The sequence below is a fragment of the Dendrobates tinctorius genome, unplaced genomic scaffold, assembly GCF_039654945.1.
Source record: "Dendrobates tinctorius isolate UK_male_01 unplaced genomic scaffold, ASM3965494v1 ptg000086l, whole genome shotgun sequence".
In the NCBI taxonomy this organism is placed as follows: Eukaryota; Metazoa; Chordata; class Amphibia; order Anura; family Dendrobatidae; genus Dendrobates; species Dendrobates tinctorius.
This window is the reverse complement of record NW_027361754.1, coordinates 13,440,678-13,464,688: the sequence shown is the minus strand read 5'-3', so window position 1 is coordinate 13,464,688 and position 24,011 is coordinate 13,440,678. Positions and strand designations below refer to the sequence as shown.

Genomic DNA, 24,011 nt, shown 5'->3' with positions numbered 1-24,011 from the left:
CATTTTGTGTCGTTGCCTTCCTTGCCCAATGCGAAGACATTGGCTCAGGTCTTTGTGCAGGAGGTGGTCAGACTACAAGGAGTTCCGTCGGACATAGTGTCTGATAGGGGGACCCAGTTTGTGGCGATGTTTTGGAAAGCTTTTTGCTCACGATTGGGGATCAAGTTGTCTCATTCGTCGGCGTTTCATCCGCAGTCAAATGGTCAAACTGAGCTCATGAACCAAAATCTGGAGCAGTATTTGCGATGTTTTGTGTCTGATAACCAAGAGGAGTGGTCGACATTCCTTCCCTTGGCCGAGTTCGCATTAAATAATCACCGCCAAGAATCATCGGGAGAGTCTCCGTTCTTTTGTGTTTATGGGCACCATCCTCAATTTTGTACCTTGCGTCAGGGGGGCTCTGGGGGCGTCCCAGAGGAGGACCGGTTAGGAGTTCAACTATCATCGGTCTGGAGGAGTGTGAAACAGCGATTGCTGAGCATGAGTGCAAGGTACAAACATGTGTCTGACGCTAGACGCGTGCCAGGTCCGGACCTGTGTGTGGGTGATTGGGTGTGGTTAGCTACTAAAAACATAAAACTCAAAATTCCATCATTGAAATTGGGTCCAAGGTTTATTGGCCCTTTTAAGATTGCTGCCATCATTAACCCGGTTGCTTATCGGTTGGAACTTCCTGCGGTATACAAGATACACAACGTGTTTCACAGAGCTTTATTGAAAAAGGTGGTAGGCTCTGTGGACACGACGCCGATGCCACCTCCAGTCATGGTGGATGGCGATTTAGAGTTTGAAGTCTCCAAGGTGGTGGACTCTCGAGTACTGCGCCGTTCTCTTCAGTATTTGGTACACTGGCGGGGGTATGGTCCGGAGGAGAGGTCTTGGGTACCAGCCTCGGACATGCATGCGGATCGGCTGGTCAGTTCCTTTCACCGCCGTCATCCGGACAAGCCGGGTCCTATGAGTCTTGAGGGCCCTGGGGTCCCTCGTAGAAGACGGGGTACTGTCATGTCGGATGCTATTCACACCACAGCGTCCGGCAGGCAGCGGTAGTTCCATCTCCGTTCACTATAGCCTCAGTGGCGCCGGCTTGATTTTACTCAGGTTATCGGGGGTTAATCTAGCTGGAAATCAGGTGGGATGTTCGGTCACGCCCACGGTCTTTAAATAATCGTGCTGGCCTGTGGGCGTCGCCGATTATAGCTTGTGTTTTATGCCAAGTGGTTCCGGTCTGGAGAGGAGGTGTTGGAGAGAGAAATTCATATCTGGTGGCGTATGATCCGTTGTTACCTTTTCGCCTTCCTATATTTGTGCTTTGTTTTGCCCTGTTCACATTACAGTATTGTCCTGTGTGTTTGCGGCGCTGTGTGGTTTAACTTCTCCCTGTCTGTCATTACTGTGTGGGCTTTGGTGGTTTGACAACTCACTGGGTGGAGGGTGGAGGGTTCAGCTTAGGGCTGAGCAGGAGATAAGGAAAGGTTGGAGGCTCAGGCATTTGCACCATTAGCAAAAACCCTGGGTTGAGGGTCAGAGAGGGTTTTCCCTAGTTTGAGGGACTCCGCAGGGGCCCCGGGTATTTCAGCCTCCTTTGACCTAAGCCCCGCATAACAGTAAGCTGCCATCCTGATCGCTATTGTGAAACTAGCCTATGTGAGGTGGTGTTCAGATCCCCAAGGATTGTGTGCTTCTGCTAAAGGCCTGAGAAGCTGGACTCTAACCCAAGTGGGTGAGCCCACACTATTGTATAGCCTCTTTATTTTATGCTTTACTTTATGACAGACAAGAGCTGTGTTTAAACTTTCCTGTGATGCAGTTTATGAGAAATGAAATAAACTAGATGGGCTTTTAAATGTAAACTGTTCCTGTAATACCTCATCACATGATATTACTACCCCTCTGTACTTCTCAATATTGCATTAATAATACCCCATCTATGCTTTCATCCAAAGTAATATTGCCCCTTTTGCTGACTGACAAATTAACAGTATCTCTATTTTTGTGCCACATCTCCACCTCCACATAGTAATAATGCCAGCTCTGTGCCTACAAATATTAACAGTGCCCCCTCCATCACAAAGGAAATGTTCTTATTGTGCCCCATGAAATAGTAATTCCATACCCCTATTTAAACCCTCTCATAGCATAACAATGTAAATTTAAAAAAAAACTCATCATACCCCACTCCCACAATGTGGAGTGGTGGATTTTTCCTTATTCCCACAGTGTTCAGCCTGGCTTAAGCGATACAATGGAGATATGTAATCCCATCGACCGGACATCTCCTTTCTTATCTCATCCGTAGGATACAAACTTAAAGCTGCCTGTGGCTTGCCAGAGTGTGTGGCAGAGCAAGGAGGTAATGGCTCTCTGCTTTCCCATAGTTTATAATGGCATCTGCATCCTAAAATCATTAAATGGGATGTGGACCCTGTGGACCACTGACAGATCAGCAGTCCTACCCTGTGACTGGGTTGGGACTCAACATCAGCAGAAGGTTGGAGAACAAAATTGGTGCTTAGCTTCTTCTTGTTCAAGAAAACAGCAGTAATTATATCAACTGGCTCAGCTGAAAGAACAGGTTGAATCCCATCACTGGGTACACAATGTCTGTATTAGACAGTCACAGCTTCTCAGTGTGTCTGCTTGTGGGTCTTTCTATAGGTAGTAAGAGATTCTGATTAAACACTTACAAGTTATGACCCCAGCAAGAGTGATTTAACCACTTACAAGCAGTTGTTTTCTCTTCTAGTACATTAACCTTTTAGAAGCAGTTATGCCCTCCTTTTGTAAATTAACCTTTTTGAAGCATCTGTATCTTTCTATATCAAGGATGCATAAGACATAGGATATCCTATGGCTAAAACAATATTCAGTGTCAAGTAAAGTTCAGGCTTAAGGCTGGAGGTGTGGAAACGTTTTGCCTGATTGCATTTTGCCAAATCACAGCACATTTGGATGTATTGGTGAATTAATTGACCATGTCTCTACTTCACTTTTGGCAAATTTATGGGAGAATTAGGTAAATTAATTCTCTATTTATATTTCATGAACCAATGATTCGACATTGAATTCTGACCACATCCAAGCCCAACACTCCATTTACATTCAGATGCTCTATAGAATTACTACACCTTTCCCTCCCTGACAATCAGTATTACCTAAGGAAGAGAATTAGGGATGAACAAACCTGAAATGTAAAGTTCAGGGTTCGCAGCGGACACCTAGTGTCCGGTACTGAACCCCGAACATGGACTTCTTACTTTACATCCGTGATACTGTTTGGGTTCGGCAGCCTAATAAAGCTTCTTGAAAGGCTGCAGCACAGTCAGTCAACAAGCTTTAAGGCTGTGGGCACTTCTGGCCCCATTACAGCCATGTCAAGTATTGGCATGGCTGTAATTTGCCAGCACAGCACGTGACACAGCCTGACGCTGTGAAATAAAGAAACAAATAATTTTAAAAATTGGCATGCGGTCCCCTGCATTTTTGTAACCAGCCAAGGGAAAGCAGACAGCAGTGAGCTTATGTTATTTTGCTGGGAATGTGCCAATATTCATGCACCTACCCAGCCTATTAATATCAGCCCCCAGCTGTCTGCTTTGCCTTTTCTGGTTATTAAAAATTGAGGGACCTAAAAAAAATTGTGAGTCCTCCCTATTTTTAATACATAGCTAAGGCAAAGCAGACATCTGGGGGCTGATATTAACAGGCTGGGAAGAGCCATGTATAATGGCCCCCTCCCAGCCTAATAAGACCAGCCCTCATCCACCTCAGAAAAGGTGCTTCCATTAGATGTTCCAATTCTGGCACTTAGCCTTAGCTGTTCCCAATTGCCCTGGTGCGTTGACTATTGGGGTAATGTCAGCTGTATGATATCCACTGACATCAAGCTGGGGGTAGTAATGGAGAGGTGTCCCTAGTGTTGCTTAAATGTATGGAACTTCGTTCTCTGAGCGGAGCTCAATACACTGGATGAAGAACACAGGGATCATCGTGGGACCTCCATTTGGATTACTTTTTTGGTAATGGGGAAAGGAAAATTGTTGGGTAGTGATTTTTACAAATTTTGTGTGTGTTTATTTCTTTTTACTACAGGGTTAGTAATGGGGGTATCTTATAGATGCCACTCCATTAATAACCCTTTGGCTTAATTACACAGCTGCCCTCAACCTGAAAACCATTTCACTGATTGCAAATGCATCAGGGCTATTGGGGAGGGCTAAAGCTAAGCGACAAAACTGATGCTTTCAATGGATGCGCCATTTATGGGGTGGTTGAAGGCTGGTCTTATTAGGCTGCGAATTGGCCAATATCCATGGCCCTTCCAAGCCTATTACTATCAGTCCCCAGCTGTCTGCATTGCCTTAGCTGGTTATTAAAAATAGGTGGAACCCCACATCATTTTTTTAGGTTCTCCCCTTTTTTAATAACCAGCAAAGGCAAAGTAGAAAGCTGTGGGCTGATATTAATAGACTGAGAATGTCAATGGATATTGGCCCTTTCGCAACATAATAAGACTAGCTCACAGCTGTCTGCTTTCCCTTGGTTGGTTACAAAAATAGGGGGAAGCTACTGTTATGGGCTGGCGGAACGCACCAAATAATAAGAAGATGGTAATAAGGTGCCTTCGCAGCCCAGGGTCCACAGTGCAGAGAAGTTGACTGCTGATCAGTAATGGCAGGCACAAAATGGCGGTATCGCACTGAATACACGTGGGTGTGCTCCACCCAGCGTGTAGTAACAATGGGCTCTGTTGCTTCACAGAGTCATGGAACCACAGAACACAGATGCCGCAGCCTGTTGACTGTCACAGGGCACAGGTGAGCCAGTGCTAGTGTACGGTCACAAGACTCTACCCCAAGGACGCGGGGTAAGAGCCTCTCTAGACCCACTAAGTGCACTGCGTCGCACCTGCGAACGCCACTAATAGACGCTGGCTACTGTGGAATGCAGACCATGTGCACAGTGGCGTACAGGCAAAGCCAGTACTTGGCGCTGAAGCTAGTCCCTGACTCTGCCTCCTACCTGCACTAACAGCCTAGGCACTAACTGGCAAGGCTGAACAACACATGCGTACCAAGGGTAGGGGTTTCATAATAAGTCATTCGCCAGAGACTTTCATACGTGCATACAACTCTCACTCCACATGGTCTATACTGGCGAACGGCCGTGCGGCTGTGCGATCCTTTTATAACTGCAGCCTTCCAGGACCTTGATGATGGCCCAATCCGAGCTGCTTGAGGACCTGAGCATGTAGCCTCTGACCACCAATGAGCGGTCGTCTCACGGGCATGCTCAGAGGGAGAAAAGCAGGACTTAGTCCCAAGAGCGTTTGCTCGCCGCTGACTAATGCTGAATGCTTTAGCTGAACCTGGGGCGGCAGCAGCAGCAACCAGATGCATAGCATTATCCTGAGCAAGTTGCTGGGACAGACGTCTCTGCTGAGCAGGAACCTCTGTGGCTGAAGAAGTATGGGAGACTGCATAGGACATGGCTTGAGATTCCCCCTGTGCAGATGAGGGAACTTGATGCCTAACAGCCACATTAATTTTTTCATGTATTTATTAATAAATACAGTAAAATACACACTCAAAGCACTGCTTTACTCCTCCACTTGGACCTGTCTCCTGAGTCAAGATTATTATTTTTTTATTATTATTCTGTTATTTTAAGTTATTTTACAGCACCAAAGTCCAGGTCCCCTTTGACCTACAGTGGGGAAAAAAAGAATTATGCAATTGTGCAAGTTCTCCCACTTAAAAAGATGAGAGTCCTGTAATTGACATCATAGGTAGACCACAACTATGAGAGACAAAATGAGAAAACAAATCCAGAAAATCACCTTGTCTGATCTGGCAAGATTTATTTTGCAAATTATGGTGGAAAATAAGTATTTGGTCATTAACAAAAGTCCATCTCAATATTTTGTTATATATCCTTTGTTGGCAATGACGGAGGTCAAATGTTTTCTGTAAGGCTTCACAAGGTTGGCACACACTGTTGGTGGTATGTTGGCCAATTCCTCCATGCAGATCTTCTCTAGAGCAGCGATGTTTTGGGCCTGTTGCTGGGCAATACGGACTTTCAAATCCCTCCAAAGGTTTTCTATGGGGTTGAGACCTGGAACTGGCTAGGCCACTCCAGGACCTTCATATGCTTTTTACGAAGCTATTCCTTCAATGCCCTGGTGGTGCGCTTGGGATCATTACCATGCTGAAAGACCCATCCACGTTTCATTTTCAATTCCCTTGCTGATGGAAGGAGGTTTGCACTCAAAATCTCACGATACATGGCCCCATTCATTATTTCATGTACACGGATCAGTCAGTATGATGTTCTTTGGATGCAACTTAGCATTCTGTCTCCTCCAAACATGATGAGTTTTGTTTCTAAGGCTATGTGCACACATGCGAAATTCCTGCGGATTTTATGTGCTTTTGCTGTGTTTTTTCGCTGCGAAATTGCTGTGAAAATGCATAAAATAAGCAACCTATTGTATTCAATGGCATTCCGCACATGCTGTGCTAATGCTGCGTATTTTTCCGTGGCAGAATCGCATCGCAGAAAAATGCGAAGCATGCTCATTCTTTTTGCGGAATCGCGGGAATTCCGCACACATAGGAATGCATTGTTCCGCTTACTTTCCGCATGTGGCTATGCCCACCATGTGCAAAGTAAGCAGAAAATGTGAAGATGGTACCCAGGGTCTGGAGGAGAGGAGACTCTCCTCCAGGCCCTGGGCACCATATCCCTGTAAAAAATAGAATTAAAATAAAAAATTGTGATATTCTCACCTTCCGTTGTCCCCCGCACCGTCCCCAGGCCCCAGTGATGCTCCCGGCAAGTCTCGTTCCATGCGATGCTTTGCGACAATGACCTGTGATGATGTAGCGGTCTCGAGAGATGCTACATCATCTGGGGTTATTGTTGCAAGGCATCGCTGAGAACGGGACTTGCCAGGAGCATCGCTGTGGCCTGGGGACGCTGCGGGGGACACCGGAAGGTGAGAATATCACGATTTTTTTATTTTTTTTTATTATGTTTGACATTATATCTTTTTACTACTGAAGCTGCATAGGCAGCCTCAGTAGTAAAAAGTTGGTCACTCTTGTCAAACACTATGTTTGATGAGTGTGACCAACCTGTCAATCAGTTTTCCAAGCGAGGCTACAGATCGCTTGGAAAACGCTAGCATTCTGCAAGCGAATTACGCTTGCAAAATGCTAGTTTTTCATGGGAATTACGCTGGAATTACGCATATGTGGTGCCCCTGAGGCTCAGTCGCCACAGAGGTACTGCACCTCCTCCTGAGGTGTGGTGCCCCACCATCCAGGTAAGGTGGGAGCTCCTAACTACGCTTCACCACTCACACCTCACACAACAGGGTAGTTCAGCAAAGCCACATTGCGGCTCTTGCTTAGAGTGTAGCAGAGCACCTTTGGTGGCTCCCTGCTTGGAACACGAAACGTGCTGGGAGGTGGGTGGAGTTTAGAATGCATAACAGAGTGGGAATGTTGAGGATTTTAGGTCAGTCTGAGAGGGAAGTCACTTAGAGAGGAGTGAGGGAAGGAGATCCCTGGAAGAGGGATGGAGGAAGGAGTGCTGCAGCTGCCTCAGTGATCTGAGCCAGCTGGCACGGGAAAGGAAAGAAGGAGAAAGACATTGAACTGAAGCCTGAGCTTCCATAGGAAAGAAAGACAAGTACGGAATGTAGGAGAAAAAGGGAACACAGAGGACGTGGGTTAGAGGAAGAACACTGCCTAGAAGTTCTAAGCGCAAGGCCGGGGCCCGAGGTTGTATGGACACTATACAAAAGGTTTCATGAAGGAGGAGGAGCGCCGAGAGATGGCTGCTCTGGCATGAGGCTCCTGAGTTTTTTAGTTTTTTACCCCGTTTAATTGTTAATTCTCCCTTTGGTTCACTCACCATTGCGTAGCTACAGGATTCGGGAGCTGGGAGTAGTGTGGAGACTGCGATCATCTGGGACCGGTGTCTTTCTGTCCTCGTGGAGCTCCGTGCCTGGATTCAGCTGGGAGAGAGTGAAGCTGCTGGCTGCCTGCCTTGTACCCATTTCCAGCATGCAGATGATCCTGGATAGGAAACCTGGTGGAGTGTGCGGTGCTGGAGTTGTTCTGGAGATCTTGTGGTCCACATGGAGCTGTAGGGCTACAGGATTCGGCAGAGCTGGGAGTAGTGTGGAGACTGCGACCAGCTGGGACCGGTGTCTTTCTGTCCTCGTGGAGCTCCGTGCCTGGTTTCAGCTGGGAGAGAGTGAAGCTGCTGGCTACCTGCCTTGTACCCATTTCCAGCATGCAGATGATCGCGGGATAGGAAAGCTGGTGGAGTGTGCGGTGCTGGAGATGTTCTGGAGATCTTGTGATCCAGGTGGAGCTGAAAGGGTGAGCTGGGCAGGTTTGGACTGACTGTTGGCGTGTCCCCTGATGTCCCTGTCTTGTTGCACCCATGCCCTCCCCCCCAGCAGTGCTGGGAGCACCCTTTATGGAAAGTTGTACATTTAACTCTGCTAAGCTGTGACTGTTCAGTCTTTATAGCTACAAGCTGAGTGTAGTCATGGCCACTGCACTCTGTAAACCTACTCTTATGATTTCAAGGGACGATTTATTATTCTGGAATCATCCGCAATTTCTCATGGACTCCCCTTCTTGGAGCATGATTGCTAATTCAACAATTGAGTACATAAAATCCATTACTTCTGTGAAACCTGTGGAGGTGTACTGCAAGAGAGGTAGGAGAGGAGGAGTCCTGGCACGCCTTCGGAGGAGAGGGTTCAGAACAGCTCTTCCTTCACTCCACTTGGCTAATGTCCGTTCCTTATCTAACAAAATGGAGGAACTGAACTTACTTTGTAACATGAGATCTGATATGGCCAATTCAGCTGCTCTTTGTTTTACTGAGACCTGGTTGAATGACACCATCCCTGATTGTAGTCTGGATCTACCTGGTTTTGTTATCTACAGAGCTGACCGTGATTGTGTAGCTTCAGGTAAACAAAGGGGGGGTGGGGTATGTCTCTACATCAACACTAGCTGGTGCTGTGATGTTAACATACTGGGAAAAGGTTGCTCTCCAGATCTAGAGTACCTTGCACTCAATTGTAGACCATTTTACGCTCCAAGAGAGTTTTCATCTATGGTTCTGGTTGCAGTATATATTCCCCCTCAAGCATCTGTTAAAGCTGCTATTGGTGAATTAGCTTGCAAAATATCAGAATGGGAGAAAGGATCTCCTGAAGCATTTGTGATCGTAATGGGGGACTTTAACAAAGGAAAACTCAACCTGGATCTCCCCAAATTTACTCAACATATAAACTGCTTCACGAGAGAGAACAATACGCTTGATCACTGCTATACTGTCTTAAAAGGGGCCTACAGGGCAGTGAGGAGAGCAGCAGTGGGCTTTTCAGATCATTGTCTAATTCATTTAATTCCAGCCTACAGGCAAAGGTTGAAAACATCCAAACCTACAGTTTATACAAAGAAGACATGGTCTGAGGAGGCAAAATTGCAACTGCAAGCATGCTTTGAATGCACGGACTGGGAGGTATTCCAGGAAACATGCTCGGGTCTGGATGAATGGGTTGATGCAGTGTCCTCATATATCCGTTTTTGTGAAGACACGTTTATTACATCCAAATCTGTCCACTTTCGGGGAAACAACAAGCCATGGTTTACAAATAAAGTCAGGTTGATCTGTAAGAGAAAAGAGGAGGCTTATAAAGCAGGCGATATTACTGAATTCAAGAAACTTAGGAACTCGCTATCTAAAGAGATCAAGTTAGCCAAACACGAGTATGCAAAGATTCTGGAGGAAAGGTTCTCATCAAAAGATACTAGATCTGCATGGAGAGGATTAAGAGAGGTCACCAATTATAAAAGCCACCCCACTATAGTGAACCCCAGCAGAAGTCTGGCAGCAGAGTTAAATGAATTCTACTGCAGATTTGAGGCAAGCTCTACACACAGTGGCTATTCATCTCTAAGCTCCTCAGTCTGTTCATATAAAGATAATTCATTGTGCAACACCCAAGTAGTGATCTCCGAGGCAGAGGTGATACGCATCCTGAAGGGACTTAAGGTCAAAAAGGCACCTGGCCCTGATGGTGTATCTCCAATGTGTCTGAAAGTATGTGCTACCCAGCTTGCCCCTATACTGACAAATATATACAATGTGTCACTGAAAGAGTGCGTTGTACCTCAGTGTTGGAAAAATTCCACAATTATCCCTGTCCCCAAGAAAGTGGGATCCTCTGAGTTGAACGACTATAGACCAGTAGCACTCACATCTGTAGCTATGAAAGTCTTCGAAAGAATTATGATGTCCCACCTGATAAAATTCACGCAGAAGCTATGGGACCCGCTTCAGTTTGCCTATAAGGAGAATCGTTCGGCAAACGACACTGTCAATCTGGCACTGAAGTACATTTTGGATCATACAGATGAACGGCACTCATATGTCGGGATTCTTTTCATGGACTTTAGCTCAGCGTTCAATACCATTGATCCGAATTTACTTCATAAGAAAATGGTAGCTCTTGGAGTCCCTCTCAACTTATGCTTGTGGATTTATAACTTCCTGACAGCCAGGATACAGAGTGTAAAAGTTGGACCATTCACTTCGGACACCTTGGTCACAAACATCGGGGCACCTCAGGGGTGTGTTTTGTCCCCATTACTGTTTTCTCTCTATACGAATGATTGCATCTCTTCAGCAGACTCAGTAAAAATCTTGAAATTTGCCGATGATATGACACTGATTGGTCTCATCAGGGGAAATGCTGAAGACTTGTATCGGAGTGAGGTGGAAAGAATATGTGACTGGTGTAAAGCCAATAATCTTGTACTCAACACTAAAAAAACTGCTGAGATGGTTGTGGATTTTAGGAAAGATCAACATGAGATACTACCAATCTACATCCATGACGAAGTGGTTCTTAGGGTCACAGAGACCAAATTCCTTGGTGTTATCATCTCTCATGATCTTAAATGGGGGAAAAACGTGGATGCTGTTATAAGAAAAGCACAACAGAGGATGTTCTTCCTGCGTCAGCTGAAAAGATATGGTTTGTCTAAGAATCTGCTGATCTTATTCTTTAATGCTGTCATCAGATCTGTGATTTGTTCCTCTCTGATAGTCTGGAATGGGGGAGCCACTGCGCATGACAAACTCTGCTTACAAAGGACTTTCAGAACAGCAGAGAGAATTATAGGCTCCCCCCTGCCTAAAATCCAGGATCTTTATGATAAGAGTATTCGATCCCACGCATTGAAAATTTCATCCGATCCCTCTCACCCGGGACACTCCTCATTCCAACTACTCCCTTCAGGACGTCGCTTCAGAGTCCCCAAATGCAGCACCAACCGCCATATGAACAGCTTCTATCCACTCTCTGTTCAACAATTAAATCGTCATGTGTAGACTATATACTGTATCTGTCTTGTTAGATGTTACTTGTTGTATCTGTTGTTATATATTATGTTGCCTCTTTGCCACAAAGAATTCCTTGTATATATGTAATATGTACTTGGCGATAATAAATTTGATTGATTGATTGATAAATTTGATTGATTGACACTATTGGTTCTGCAGCAGACACCGGTGGAGTAGTGGGCTGTAAATGCACTACTCCCATCTAAGACTTGGGGGCACAACAGCAACACAGATAGAGAGCCGGGACTCAGGAGTAAGGAGTCCCCGAAGCAGGCTACAGCTGTCTGCCGTACAAGTAGAGTTCTTGGGATCATCAGATAGGAGGAACTCCAGTGTAACTCAGTACTAGGAGATCTTCACAATAAAAGGCGCTATAGAGGAGACGTTCAGAAAGGCACATGTTGGCGAAGTGTGGGAAGGGAGTATTCCATCTTGCCTGGAGGTTGGCTGAGTCCCTGACCCGGAGGACACGGCACGGAGGCAGGCACCTGTGTGTACTACAGACTGTGAGTAAAGCTTTGGAACTACAAGCCCTGGTGTCCTCCATTGATTCCTGCGCCAACACACACCCAGCACCGCTACATCTGGGTACCAGCTTCCACACCGCCTGCGCCTCTTCTCTTCTTCCTACATCTACACTGCCCTGGGGGCTACAGCTCCACCTGTTGGGAGCTACACCATCTTGGTTGCAACACACCACCAGCCCCGGAGGATCTGCATGCAGCGTGGGCTTAACACCTCACTTGCCGAACACCACAGGTGGCGTCATGAACTATTCCATTAACTACATTCAAACCATTACACTCCCGCCATTAATTGGGTGCCCAGGGCCACGGACCGGGTCCCTGCTGCTGTGACACATCCCCGCCGACACCGGCCCGGTACCGAGTACCCCACGGCCCTGGGAGGACGACCCACATGCGGATTTCTCGCATATTTCCTGCGGCAGGGAGTTGCGGAATTCCGCACGTGTGCACATAGCCTAATAAACAGTTCTACTTTGATTTCATCAGACCATATGACATTCTCCCAATACTCTTCTTTATAATTCAAATGATCTCTAGCAAATTTCAGACTGGCCCGGACATGTAGTGGTTTAAGCAGGGGGACACGTCTGGCACTGCTTGATCTGAGTCTCTGGTGGCGTAGTGTGTTACTGATGGTAGCCTTTGTTACAGTGGTCCCAGCTCTATGCAGGTCATCACTAGGTCCCCCCGTATGGTTCTGAGATTTTTGTTTACCGTTCTTGTGATCATTTTGACCCCACGGGCGAGATCTTGCTTGGAGCCCCAGATCGAGGGACATTATCAGTGGTCTTGTATGTCTTCCATTTCATTTTCTTATTATTGCTCCCACAGTTGATTTTATCACACCAAGCTGCTTGCCTATTGCAGATTTAGACTTCACAGCCTGGTGCAGGGCAACAATTTTGTTTCTGGTGTCCTTCGACAGCTCTTTGATCTTCAACATAGTGGAGTTTGGAGTGTGACTGTTTGAGGTTGTGGACAGGTGTCTTTTATACTGATAACAAGTTCAAACAGGTGCCATTACTACAGGTAATGAGTGGAGGACAGATGAGCCTCTTAAAGATGAAGTTACTGGTCTGTGAGAGCCAGAAATCTGGCATGTTTTTAGGTGACCAAATACTTATTTTCCACCATAATTTGCAAAATAAATCTTGCCAAATTTGACAAGCTGATTTTCTGGATTTGTTTTCTCCATTTGTCTCTCATACTTGTGGTCTACCTATGATATCAATGACAGGCCCCACTCATCTTTTTAAGTGGGAGAACTTGCACAATTGGTGGCTGACTAAATACTTTTTCCCCACTGTATATGGGTTTCGGGTCCGATTCAGATCCCTGTTGTGAGTTCATTTTCCCCTTCGTCACTGAGTTCTGGTGAACTCCCTATTCTGGTAAAGGAAGGTAATGAGCCTGATTATCAGGCACCTGAGCCTAATGAGGATGACTGGCTGAATGGAGTCACGGACTGGATATAAGGCTGCCGATGACCTTCTGCCCTGCGGGTGATTTCTCTGTGGACTTCTAGGACACCAGTCTGATTCCTGCTCCCCTAAAGCTAAGTTTTCTGCTTTGCCTGTTAGCATTGGTGTTTTGTTTTTGTTTTCCTTGCTTTTCTGGATTCTGCCATTCCCTGCTGGGGTGAGCTGAATCTCCTTTTGCCGGTTGCTCTGTCTTCAGAATATTCCTGAGTACTGACATAGCTTTTTTGAAGCCTAGCGTCTTCAGGGCCTTTTTCACTGTCAGTCTGTTGGCTCTTATTTCCATTGGGTTTTTCACGGATTGCAGACAGCAGCCTTCCTGTCCTTTCCTATCTAGTTAGCTTGGGCCCCGTCTTTGCTCAGTCTATCTTTCTGTCTGTGTTTGTGTTTTCATCTTGCTTCACCGTCATTATAAGTTGGGGGCTGCCTATTGCTTTGGGGTCTGCTCTGGGGCAGTTTAGATTTCCCCTTTCTTTCTTTAGGCCTATTTAATTCTCCGGCTGTGATCGAGGGGTCTAGGGCATCGTAGGAACCCCCCACGGCTACTGTTAGTTGTTGTGGATAGGATCAGGGGTCTGCAATCCGATAGCTGCCAACCTCTCTGGTTTTCTGGACTTAGCTAGCATTTCTGTTTTTGCCTCCTACGGTGACTCAATCATAACAGAATCACCCGCCATACCGCAGATCCTAGGGTACTCAATAGCAGGAAAGAATTGTGTTTAAAAAAAAAAAAAAGGAAGGTGTGTGTATATTCTTTCCTCTATATCTCTGAGGCTGTAGGGGGAATTTTTTTTCTCTCAATGGAGATAAAGCAATTGTCTGATCGTGTGGAGCAGCTTGCTGTGGAAGTGCGGGGAATTTCCGCCTACCTTGCTCGTTCGCATGCTGTTGAACCAAAGATCCCTACACTATTCTGACTAATGTGAACGCATTCTTTCAAGCTTTGGGGTTGTTGTATGACGAACCTAATGCTATTGATCAGGCTGAAAAGACCCTGTTGGCATTGAACCAGGGTCGAGATTCTGCAGAGTTGTACTGTCAAAAGTTCCGAAAGTGGGCGGTCCTTACTACCTGGAATGATAATGCCTTGGCTGCTCTCTTTCGGAAGCGTTTGTCAGAAGCCGTAAAAGATACTATGGTGGGATTTCCTGTTCCCTCTGGTCTGGACGATTCTATGTCATTAGCCATTCAGGTTGATCGGCGTTTACGTGAACGCAGGATTGCACGAGAGGTGTTGCCACCGGTTGAACAGACATCTGAACCTATGCAATGTGATAGAGTTTTGTCTAAGGCGCAACGTCAGGAGTTCAGAAGGCGTAATAAGCTGTGTTTTTTCTGTGGAGATGCTTCGCATATTATTTCTGTTTGTCCTAAACGAGAGAAACACTTTGCACACACGTTTTCTGTTGGTGGTGTTCAACCTAAGTTTCTTCTGGCAATTACTCTGATCTGCTCCCTGTCCACATTTTCCGCCAAGGCTTTTGTGGATTCGGGAGCAGCGCTAAACCTAATGGACTTGGATTTTGCTAAACGTTGTGGATTTCCGATGACACCTCTGCAGACGCCTATCCCTTTGAGGGGGATTGATGCTACTCCTTTGGCTAAAAATAAACCTCAGTTTTGGACCCAGGTGGTCATACGGGTCGCCCCAGACCATCAAGAAAATTGCAGATTTTTGGTGTTGCATGGTCCGCATGATGCCGTTGTTCTGGGGTTTCCCTGGTTGCAAATTCATAATCCAGTTTTGGATTGGAAATCTGTGTCTGTGGTGAGTTGGGGTTGTCGGTGTGCCTTTAGTGAGGCTCCGTTTTTTTCCACCTCTCCTCAGTCGCATGATGTTCCTGACTATTTGGCGGACTTTTATGATGTATTTAGTGAGAATGAGTCTGCGTCCTTGCCTCCTCATAGGAGTTATGACTGTGCAATTGAACTAAGCCCGGGGTGTAAATTTCCCAAGGGTCGGCTCTTCAATTTATCTGTACCCGAACACGAGGCTATGCGGTCCTATATTAAGGAGGCGTTGGAGAAGGGTCATATTAGACCATCCTCTTCACCCTTAGGTGCCGGGTTTTTTTTTGTGGCCAAAAAGGATGGTTCTTTAAGGCCTTGTATTGATTATCGTGCCCTCAATAAAATTACTATTAAATATCAGTATCCGTTACCCCTGATTTCGGATCTATTCTCTAGAGTTAGAGGTGCTTGCTGGTTTACCAAGCTTGACCTCAGGGGGGCGTATAATCTTATCTGCATTAAGCAGGGGGATGAATGGAAGACGGCGTTTAATACTCCGGAGGGACATTTTGAGTACCTGGTGATGCCTTTTGGGCTCACTAATGCCCCTTCTGTCTTCCAGTGCTTCATGAACGATATTTTCCGAGATTTTGTCGATAAATTTTTGATTATCTATCTGGATGATATTTTGATCTTCTCCAAGGATTGGGATTCTCATGTGGAACATATTCGGACTGTGTTCCGGATCTTGAGGGAGAATTCCCTGTATGTCAAAGGATCGAAATGCCTTTTTGGAGTACAGAGGATTTCATTTTTGGGATTTATTTTGTTCCCGTCAACTATTGAAATGGACCCGGCCAAGGTACAGGCCATTTATGATTGGGTTCAGCCCACTTCTTTGAAGGCCCTCCAGAAGTTTTTGGGTTTTGCTAATTTTTATCGAAAATTTATTGCAAAATTATCTAGTATTGCCAAGCCATTGACTGATCTGACTAAGAAGGGTGCTGATGTGTTGAATTGGTCTCCGGAGGCTGTTGCTTCCTTTCAGGAGCTGAAGCGAAGATTTACCTCCGCCCCGGTTTTGCGGCAACCTGATGTCTCACTCCCGTTCCAGGTAGAGGTGGATGCTTCTGAGATTGGTGCAGGAGCTGTTTTGTCCCAAAAGGATCCTGTAACATCTAAAATGAATAAATAATAATCTTTATTTTAATATAGCGCTAACATATTCCGCAGCGCTTTACAGTTTTGCACACATTATCATCACTGTCCCCGATGGGGCTCACAATCTAAATTCCCTAACAGTATGTCTTTGGAATGTGGGAGGAAACCGGAGTACCCGGAGGAAACCCACGCAAACACGGGGAGAACATACAAACTCCTTGCAGATGTTGTCCTTGGTGGGATTCGAACCCAGGACCCCACTGAGCCACCGTGCTGCCCTGAATCCCTGTGCTTTCTTTTCCCGAAAGTTCTCTCCATCTGAACGTAACTATGATGTGGGGAATCGGGAACTGTTGGCCATGAAATGGGCATTTGAGGAGTGGAGACATTGGTTGGAGGGAGCTAAACATCAAGTTGTGGTCCTCACTGACCACAAGAATTTGATTTACCTAGAGTTGGCTAAACGCTTGAACCCTAGACAGGCTAGGTGGGCCTTGTTTTTTACACGTTTTGGAACTAAGAATGTCAAGGCAGACACCCTCTCTAGGAGTTTCTTTGCTGATTCTCCTGTGGTGACCAAGCCTGCTACCATCTTAGGCGAAGGGGTAGTTCTTTCTGCCATCTCGCCCGATTTGAGACTTGCTCTGCAAGAGTTCCAGGAGGACAAACCTGAGCGTTGTCCCAGTGGAAAGTTGTATGTTCCTGACCAGTGGAAGAAGAGAGTGATGTCTGAAGTTCATTGCTCTGCATTGGCTGGTCATCCAGGTATTTTTGGTACTAGAGATCTGGTGAGTTGCTCTTTTTGGTGGCCCACCTTGTCTCATGATGTCAGGAATTTTGTGCAGTCCTGTGGGACTTGCTCCCGGTCTAAATCTTGTTCTCGCTCTAGTGGGTTGTTGATGTCTTTGCTGGTCCCCAGGAGGCCATGGACCCATATTTCAATGGATTTCATCTCTGATATGCCGGTCTCTCAAAGAATGACTGTTATTTGGGTGATTTGTGATAGGTTCTCTAAGATGGTTCATCTTGTACCACTCCCTAAGTTGCCATCTTCCTCTGAGTTGGTGCCCCTGTTTTTGCAACAGGTGGTTCGCTTGCACGGGATTCCTGAGAACTTTGTATCTGACAGAGGAGTTCAGTTTGTGTCTAGATTTTGGAGGACTTTCTGTTCCAAGCTGGGAATTCAGTTGTCCTTCTCCTCTGCTTTTCACCCTCAGACCAATGGGCAGACAGAGAGAACAAACCAGACCTTGGAGTCGTATTTGAGATGTTTTATTTCTGCTGATCAGGATGATTGGGTTTCATTTTTGCCCTTGGCCGAATTTGCTTTAAATAATAGAGCTAGTTCTGCCACTTTGATGTCACCTTTTTTTTGTAACTTTGGGTTTCATCCTCGATTTTCTTCAGGGCAGGTGGAGCCTTCTGCCTGCCCAGGTGTTGACACTGTGGTGGAGAGAATGCACCAGATCTGGGACCAAGTGGTGGATAAGTTATCTCTCTCCCAGGAAAAGGCCCAGCGGTTTTCCAATCGACATAGGACCATTGGTCCCCAGTTTAAGATTGGTGACATGGTGTGGTTAGCATCAAAAAATATTGCTATGAAGGTGGCTTCTCCTAAGTTTAAGCCTAGATTTATTGGACCTTACAAGATTTTGGAGATTATTAATCCGGTCTCTTTTCGTTTGGCTCTTCCTGTCACATTTAAAATCCATAACGTGTTCCATAAGTCCTTGTTGAAGAGGTTTGTTGAACCAGTTGTTCCTGGGGTGGCACCTCCACACCCTATATTGGTTGAAGGTAACATGGAATATGAGGTAGAGAAAATACTGGATTCCCGTCTGGCTAGACGGAGACTCCAGTATTTGGTTAAGTGGAAGGGTTATGGTCAGGAGGATAATTCCTGGGTCTCTGCCTCTGATATTCATGGCAAAAGATTGGTGCGTGCATTTCATCGGGCTCACCCTGATCGCCCTGGTGGCGTGGTTGAGGGTTCGGTGACCCCTCCTCAAGGTGGAGGTACTGTTGTGAGTTCATTTTCCCCTTCATCACTGGGGTCTGGTGAACTCCCTATTCTGGTAAAGGATGGTAATGAGCCTGATTATCAGGAACCTGAGTCTAATGAGGATGACTGGCTGAGTGGAGTCACAGACTGGATATAAGGCTGCCGACGCCCTTCTGCCCTGCGGGTGATTTCTCTGTGGACTTCTAGGACACCAGTCTGATTCCTGCTCCCCTAAAGCTAAGTTTTCTGTTTTGCCTGTTAGCATTGGTGTTTTGTTTTTGTTTTCCTTGCTTTTCTGGATTCTGCCATTCCCTGCTGGGGTGAGCTGAATCTCCTTTTGCCGGTTGCTCTGTCTTCAGAATATTCCTGAGTACTAACATAGCTTTTTTGGAGCCTAGCGTCTTCAGGGCCTTTTTCACTGTCAGTCTGTTGGCTCTTATTTCCATAGGGTTTTTGACGGATTGCAGACAGCAGCCTTCCTGTCCTTTCCTATCTAGTTAGCTTGGGCCCCGTCTTTGCTCAGTCTATCTTTCTGTCTGTGTTTGTGTTTTCATCTTGCTTCACCGTCATTATATGTTGGGGGCTGCCTATTGCTTTGGGGTCTGCTCTGGGGCAGTTTAGATTTCCCCTTTCTTTCTTTAGGCCTATTTAATTCTCCGGCTGTGATCGAGGGGTCTAGGGCATCGTAGGAACCCCCCACGGCTACTGTTAGTTGTTGTGGATAGGATCAGGGGTCTGCAATCCGATAGCTGCCAACCTCTCTGGTTTTCTGGACTTAGCTAGCATTTCTGTTTTTGCCTCCTACAGTGACTCAATCATAACAGATCCCGAAACCAAACTGTGTACTCAAGTTCAGCCGAACCCGCATTTCCGCTCATACCTAAAGAGAATCTCACCAGATTTTGAGCTCACTTTGTCACACTTAAAGTTCAACCTGCATACCTAATAAACTAAAAATATACTAAAGGAAATGATCTGATTCATTTACGACAAATATTTTTTAAAAAGTCAGAATTTTATCTACAACTTTTTGTTTTATTGTTAGAAGCAGTAGGCCTTGATTTCCATATTTGAATATTTTTTTGCAGGTCATATTAAAGGAGACGTTTTGATTGACCTCAGTATTGGTCCACTGGCTCATCAATTGTTTGCAGCCTGTGAATTTTTCAAACAAATCATAGTGCTGAAGATCAGAGATGAATGTGTGGTGCCCCTGAGGCTTCAGTCGCCACAGAGGTACTGCGCCTTCTCCTAAGGTGTAGTGCCCCACCATCCAGGTAAGGTGGGAACTCCTTTCCAGACTCCACACCTGCATTCCACACACAGGATAGTTCAGTGGGGCCACCTAACAGCTTCCGGCTGGGGGTTAGCAGAGCACCCCTCGTGGAACCCTGCTTCGTAACACGAGATGGGCTGGGAGGCGGGTGGAGCAAGATGATACAAGAGAGTGGGAAGAGTGAAGTTAGAGAGTTAGAATTTGAGAGAGAGAGAGGAGAGAAGATGGATGTCTGAGGGACGTGCTGCAGCAGGTCCCAGTGATCTGGGCTGCTGGCACGGGAAAGACATAGAAAGAGACTGATAAGATTGATGACCTAACCTTCCAGAAGAGAGAACAGATCGGAACAAAGGAGAATAGAAGGATGGTGGGAAGTGGGTTGAGTAAGAGAAAGAACCCTTCCAGTCCTGAGCGCAAAGGCCAGGGCCCGGTCCCCGAGGTTGATCGGATCTTTTATGTCCAGCAACAGACACCGGTGGAGTAGTGAGCCGCTAACGCCTTACTCCAATCATAGACTTGGGACACAACAGCACCTTATTAGTGAGCCGGGACTCTGGAGCGAGCGTCCCCCGAAGCAGGCTACAGCTGTCTGTCATACAAGTAGAGACTAGGAACACCTAGAGAGAGGCATTCCAGGTTAACTAAGTACTGGAGTGCTTCGCCCCTAAAGGCGCCTTGGAGGAGTCGTTCAGTCAGGTACATGTTGGCGGAGTGTTGGAGAGGAGAACCTATCTTGCCTGGAGGTTGGCTGGAGCCCTGGCCCGGAGGACACAGTGCAGAGGCTGGCATGTGTGTGAACTGCAAACAGTGAGTAAAACTTTGGAACCGCACACCCTGGTGTCCTCCAGTAATTCCGCACCGCTACACCTGAGTACCTGTACCTACACCATCTATGCCTCCCCGCCATTACTGCGTCTACACTGCCCTGGGGCTACAGCTCCGCCTGTGGGGAGCTTTACCATCTATGCTGCACACACCATCAGTCCCAGAAGATCTGCATGCAGCGTCGGCCTAACATCATATTTGCCGAACACCACAGGTGGCGTCACAAACTTTACATTACAACCAAACACCACCGCCATTGATATTGAGGCCCAGGGCCATGGACCGGGTCACCTCTGCTGTGACACCTCATCCCCCTGACACCAGCCCGGTACCGAGTACCCCACGGCCCTGGGTGAAGCGAGGGCGACTCAATTTTTGGCGTCACGAACAGGATGACGAGACTCAACACTATCGGGTTCTGTGTGCCTGTGGCTTGTTGAACTTTGACTTTTGAGAATGTACAGAAGACCAAATTTGATAGACTGTGATATGAGTCCTAAAGATGGCCGCTGGCGCGGAGAAGAAGGGCGTGAGGAGATGGGAGGTCTCGGAAAAAGAACGCAATGAATATTGGGCCTTCCCCACCTGAATTACTATGTGACAGTTGCATGGCCCACCCCCCGAGTGGTTCGTATACTGGCTTGGTAAGGAGGCGCTGGAAGAAGACGCCGCCCCCAGAAGGAGGGGCAGAGGAAGCCAGAGGCGAGCAGAAGGGCGGAGCAAGAAAAAGAACGCCAGAACGCCATGATGAAAGAGAAAGCGGAGTCAGCGGAACAGGAGGGGGAGAAGCCACTAGCCTCCAGGCCGCCCCTGCGGAGGCTGCGGCCGCTGATCCACCCGCAGCTGCGCCAGCCACCACCTCATCCCCGATATTGCCATTGGGTAAGTCCCGTTCGGAGGAGGTATATGAGGGCACTGGAGCAGATTGGAAACCCGTAACCGCGTTCCCGTCTGGACTGGACGCGGCTGCATCGGCCTCCACCGATGACCCTGGCTGAGGTCAGACTCGCCCCGTCCCGGGCCCGGTGGAGGTCCATCCCTTCCACCACTCCGGGAGCTGCAGCAGCGGCCGTTCACCAATAGATACCGGAGCCGGAACCGCGGCTGGAAACGCCAGGTATGATTGCTACTCCCGGTCTACCCCTGGTTTTGGGAGTGGAACCTATCCACAGGAACGGGCCCGCTGACCTCCGCCGACGATCCCGGGCTGCTGTATCCATGGGAGGTGATGACCAAGTTGTTCCTGGCTGGCAGCCTCGGGCTGCAGCATCGTCACCTGAACTCCCCATGGAACTGGAAGGACCCATATCCCCGTAGACAGTAGAAATCTCCATGGCCCTTTCCCTGGGCCCTACCAGTCCCTATCCCTCTCTATGGGAAGTTGAGTATATGCGCTTGGCAAGAAATCAGCAGGATCATGAAGGACTCGATTTCTCGGGGGCAGAACAGCCAGCCCCAACCAGTATGTCACCTCTACCCCAAGAAGAAGATACCCAAAGTGTTTCATCCACTGGATATGGTTCCAGTACCAGTCCCAGAAACCCAGGAGGGGACCAACACTAATAACAGATTCTGTATTGTTTTTCAAGTCTCGTTACCCAGGAGGGTCAGTTGCACCAGTTGTACCTTTTTCTGTTTTGCATCATGTTGCCTAGTTTTTAATTGGCAGCGTTATTTTTGAAATTGAACTGTGGAGATCATAGACGCTGATTGGTCCAAAACTTTGCTTGTAAATAGTTTGCACCCCTTTGGGTGCTCTCTCTTGGTTTTACATACAGAAGTATTTGCGAAGATACCCTTTACATATAGACACTTTGCGAAGATGATGTTTTTGAATGGACACTTTTCGAAGAATGATGTCAATCTCAAGGGACACTGCAAGAATCCCGGCTGAGAGCAGTGTTTAGCACCTTACAAGAATTTTGAATGTTTTATGATAAAGTATTTGATAATGTTGTGTCTTATGAAAAGTAAATGTCTTTTACAGAATGTTTGATACAGAGAATTAGGAAAGTTTTGAGATAGAATGTGAAACTTGAATAAAGAATGTAAGAATTGAAAGTGACAGGTGACAGGCCAAGAGTAGATGGTCAGTGTCTTGCGTCCAGTGGAAAGAGAGTAACTGAAAGAAGAATAATAGGAAGAAATGTAATAAAGAAAATGTGTTGATTATAGCACTTGGAATTAGGAATTGCACTTAAGTAGAATTTTTGATATTGAGATAGGAAGTTAGCCTGTTTGTAATGTTTAAGAGATGTGCCAACTATGTTAGGAAGATTGGATAAGTATTGTTAACCAGCATTTAAAAATTTTTTGTATGTTCCTGTACTGTAAATTTTATTTCTTGCAGCCTGCGGACGTGCTGTGTTTAACAGGGGGGTATGTGGTGCCCCTGAGGCTTCAGTCGCCACAGAGGTACTGCACCTTCTCCTAAGGTGTAGTGCCCCACCATCCAGGTAAGGTGGGAACTCCTTTCCTGACTCCACACCTGCATTCCACACACAGGATAGTTCAGTGGGGCCACCTAACAGCTTCAGGCTGGGGGTTAGCAGAGCACCCCTCGTGGAACCCTGCTTCGTAACACGAGATGTGCTGGGAGGCGGGTGGAGCAAGATGATACAAGAGAGTGGGAAGAGTGAAGTTAGAGAGTTAGAAGGTGAGAGAGAGGAGAGAAGATGGATGTCTGAGTGACGTGCTGCAGCAGGTCCCAGTGATCTGGGCTGCTGGCACGGGAAAGACATAGAAAGAGACTGATAAGATTGATGACCTAACCTTCCAGAAGAGAGATAGAACAGATCAGAACAAAGGAGAATAGAAGGACGGTGGGAAGCGGGTTGAGTAAGAGAAAGAACCCTTCCAGTCCTGAGTGCAAAGGCCGGGGCCTGGTCCCCGAGGTTGATCGGATCTTTTATGTCCAGCAACAGACACCGGTGGAGTAGTGAGCTGCTAACGCCTTACTCCCATCATAGACTTGGGACACAACAGCACCTTATTAGTGAGCTGGGACTCTGGAGCGAGCGTCCCCCGAAGCAGGCTACAGCTGTCTGTCATACAAGTAGAGACTAGGAACACCTAGAGAGAGGCATTCCAGGTTAACTAAGTACTGGAGTGCTTCGCCCCTAAAGGTGCCTTGGAGGAGTCGTTCAGTCAGGTACATGTTGGCGGAGTGTTGGAGAGGAAAACCTATCTTGCCTGGAGGTTGGCTGGAGCCCTGGCCCGGAAGACACAGCATGGAGTCTGGCATGTGTGTGAACTGCAAACAGTGAGTAAAACTTTGGAACCGCACGCCCTGGTGTCCTCCAGTTATTCCGCACCGCTACACCTGAGTACCTGTACCTACACCATCTATGCCTCCCCGCCATTACTGCATCTACACTGCCCTGGGGCTACAGCTCCGCCTGTGGGGAGCTTTACCATCTATGCTGCACACACCATCAGTCCCAGAAGATCTGCATGCAGCGTCGGCCTAACATCATATTTGCCGAACACCACAGGTGGTGTCACGAACATTACATTACAACCAAACACCACCACCATTGATATTGAGGCCCAGGGCCACGGACCGG

The 24,011-nt window shown here is 47.0% G+C and overlaps 1 protein-coding gene across 1 annotated transcript in view; it reads left to right on the top strand.

Moving 5' to 3' along the window:
• LOC141097699 (nicotinamide N-methyltransferase-like) overlaps nucleotides 1-24,011 on the top strand; it is a 37,199-nt gene that overhangs the window by 10,592 nt on the left and 2,596 nt on the right. Inside the window, exon 2 of the mRNA XM_073585078.1 lies at nucleotides 19,433-19,546. Within this exon, the coding sequence (XP_073441179.1) occupies nucleotides 19,433-19,546 (114 nt within the window). The remainder of the gene's footprint in view (nucleotides 1-19,432; nucleotides 19,547-24,011) is intronic.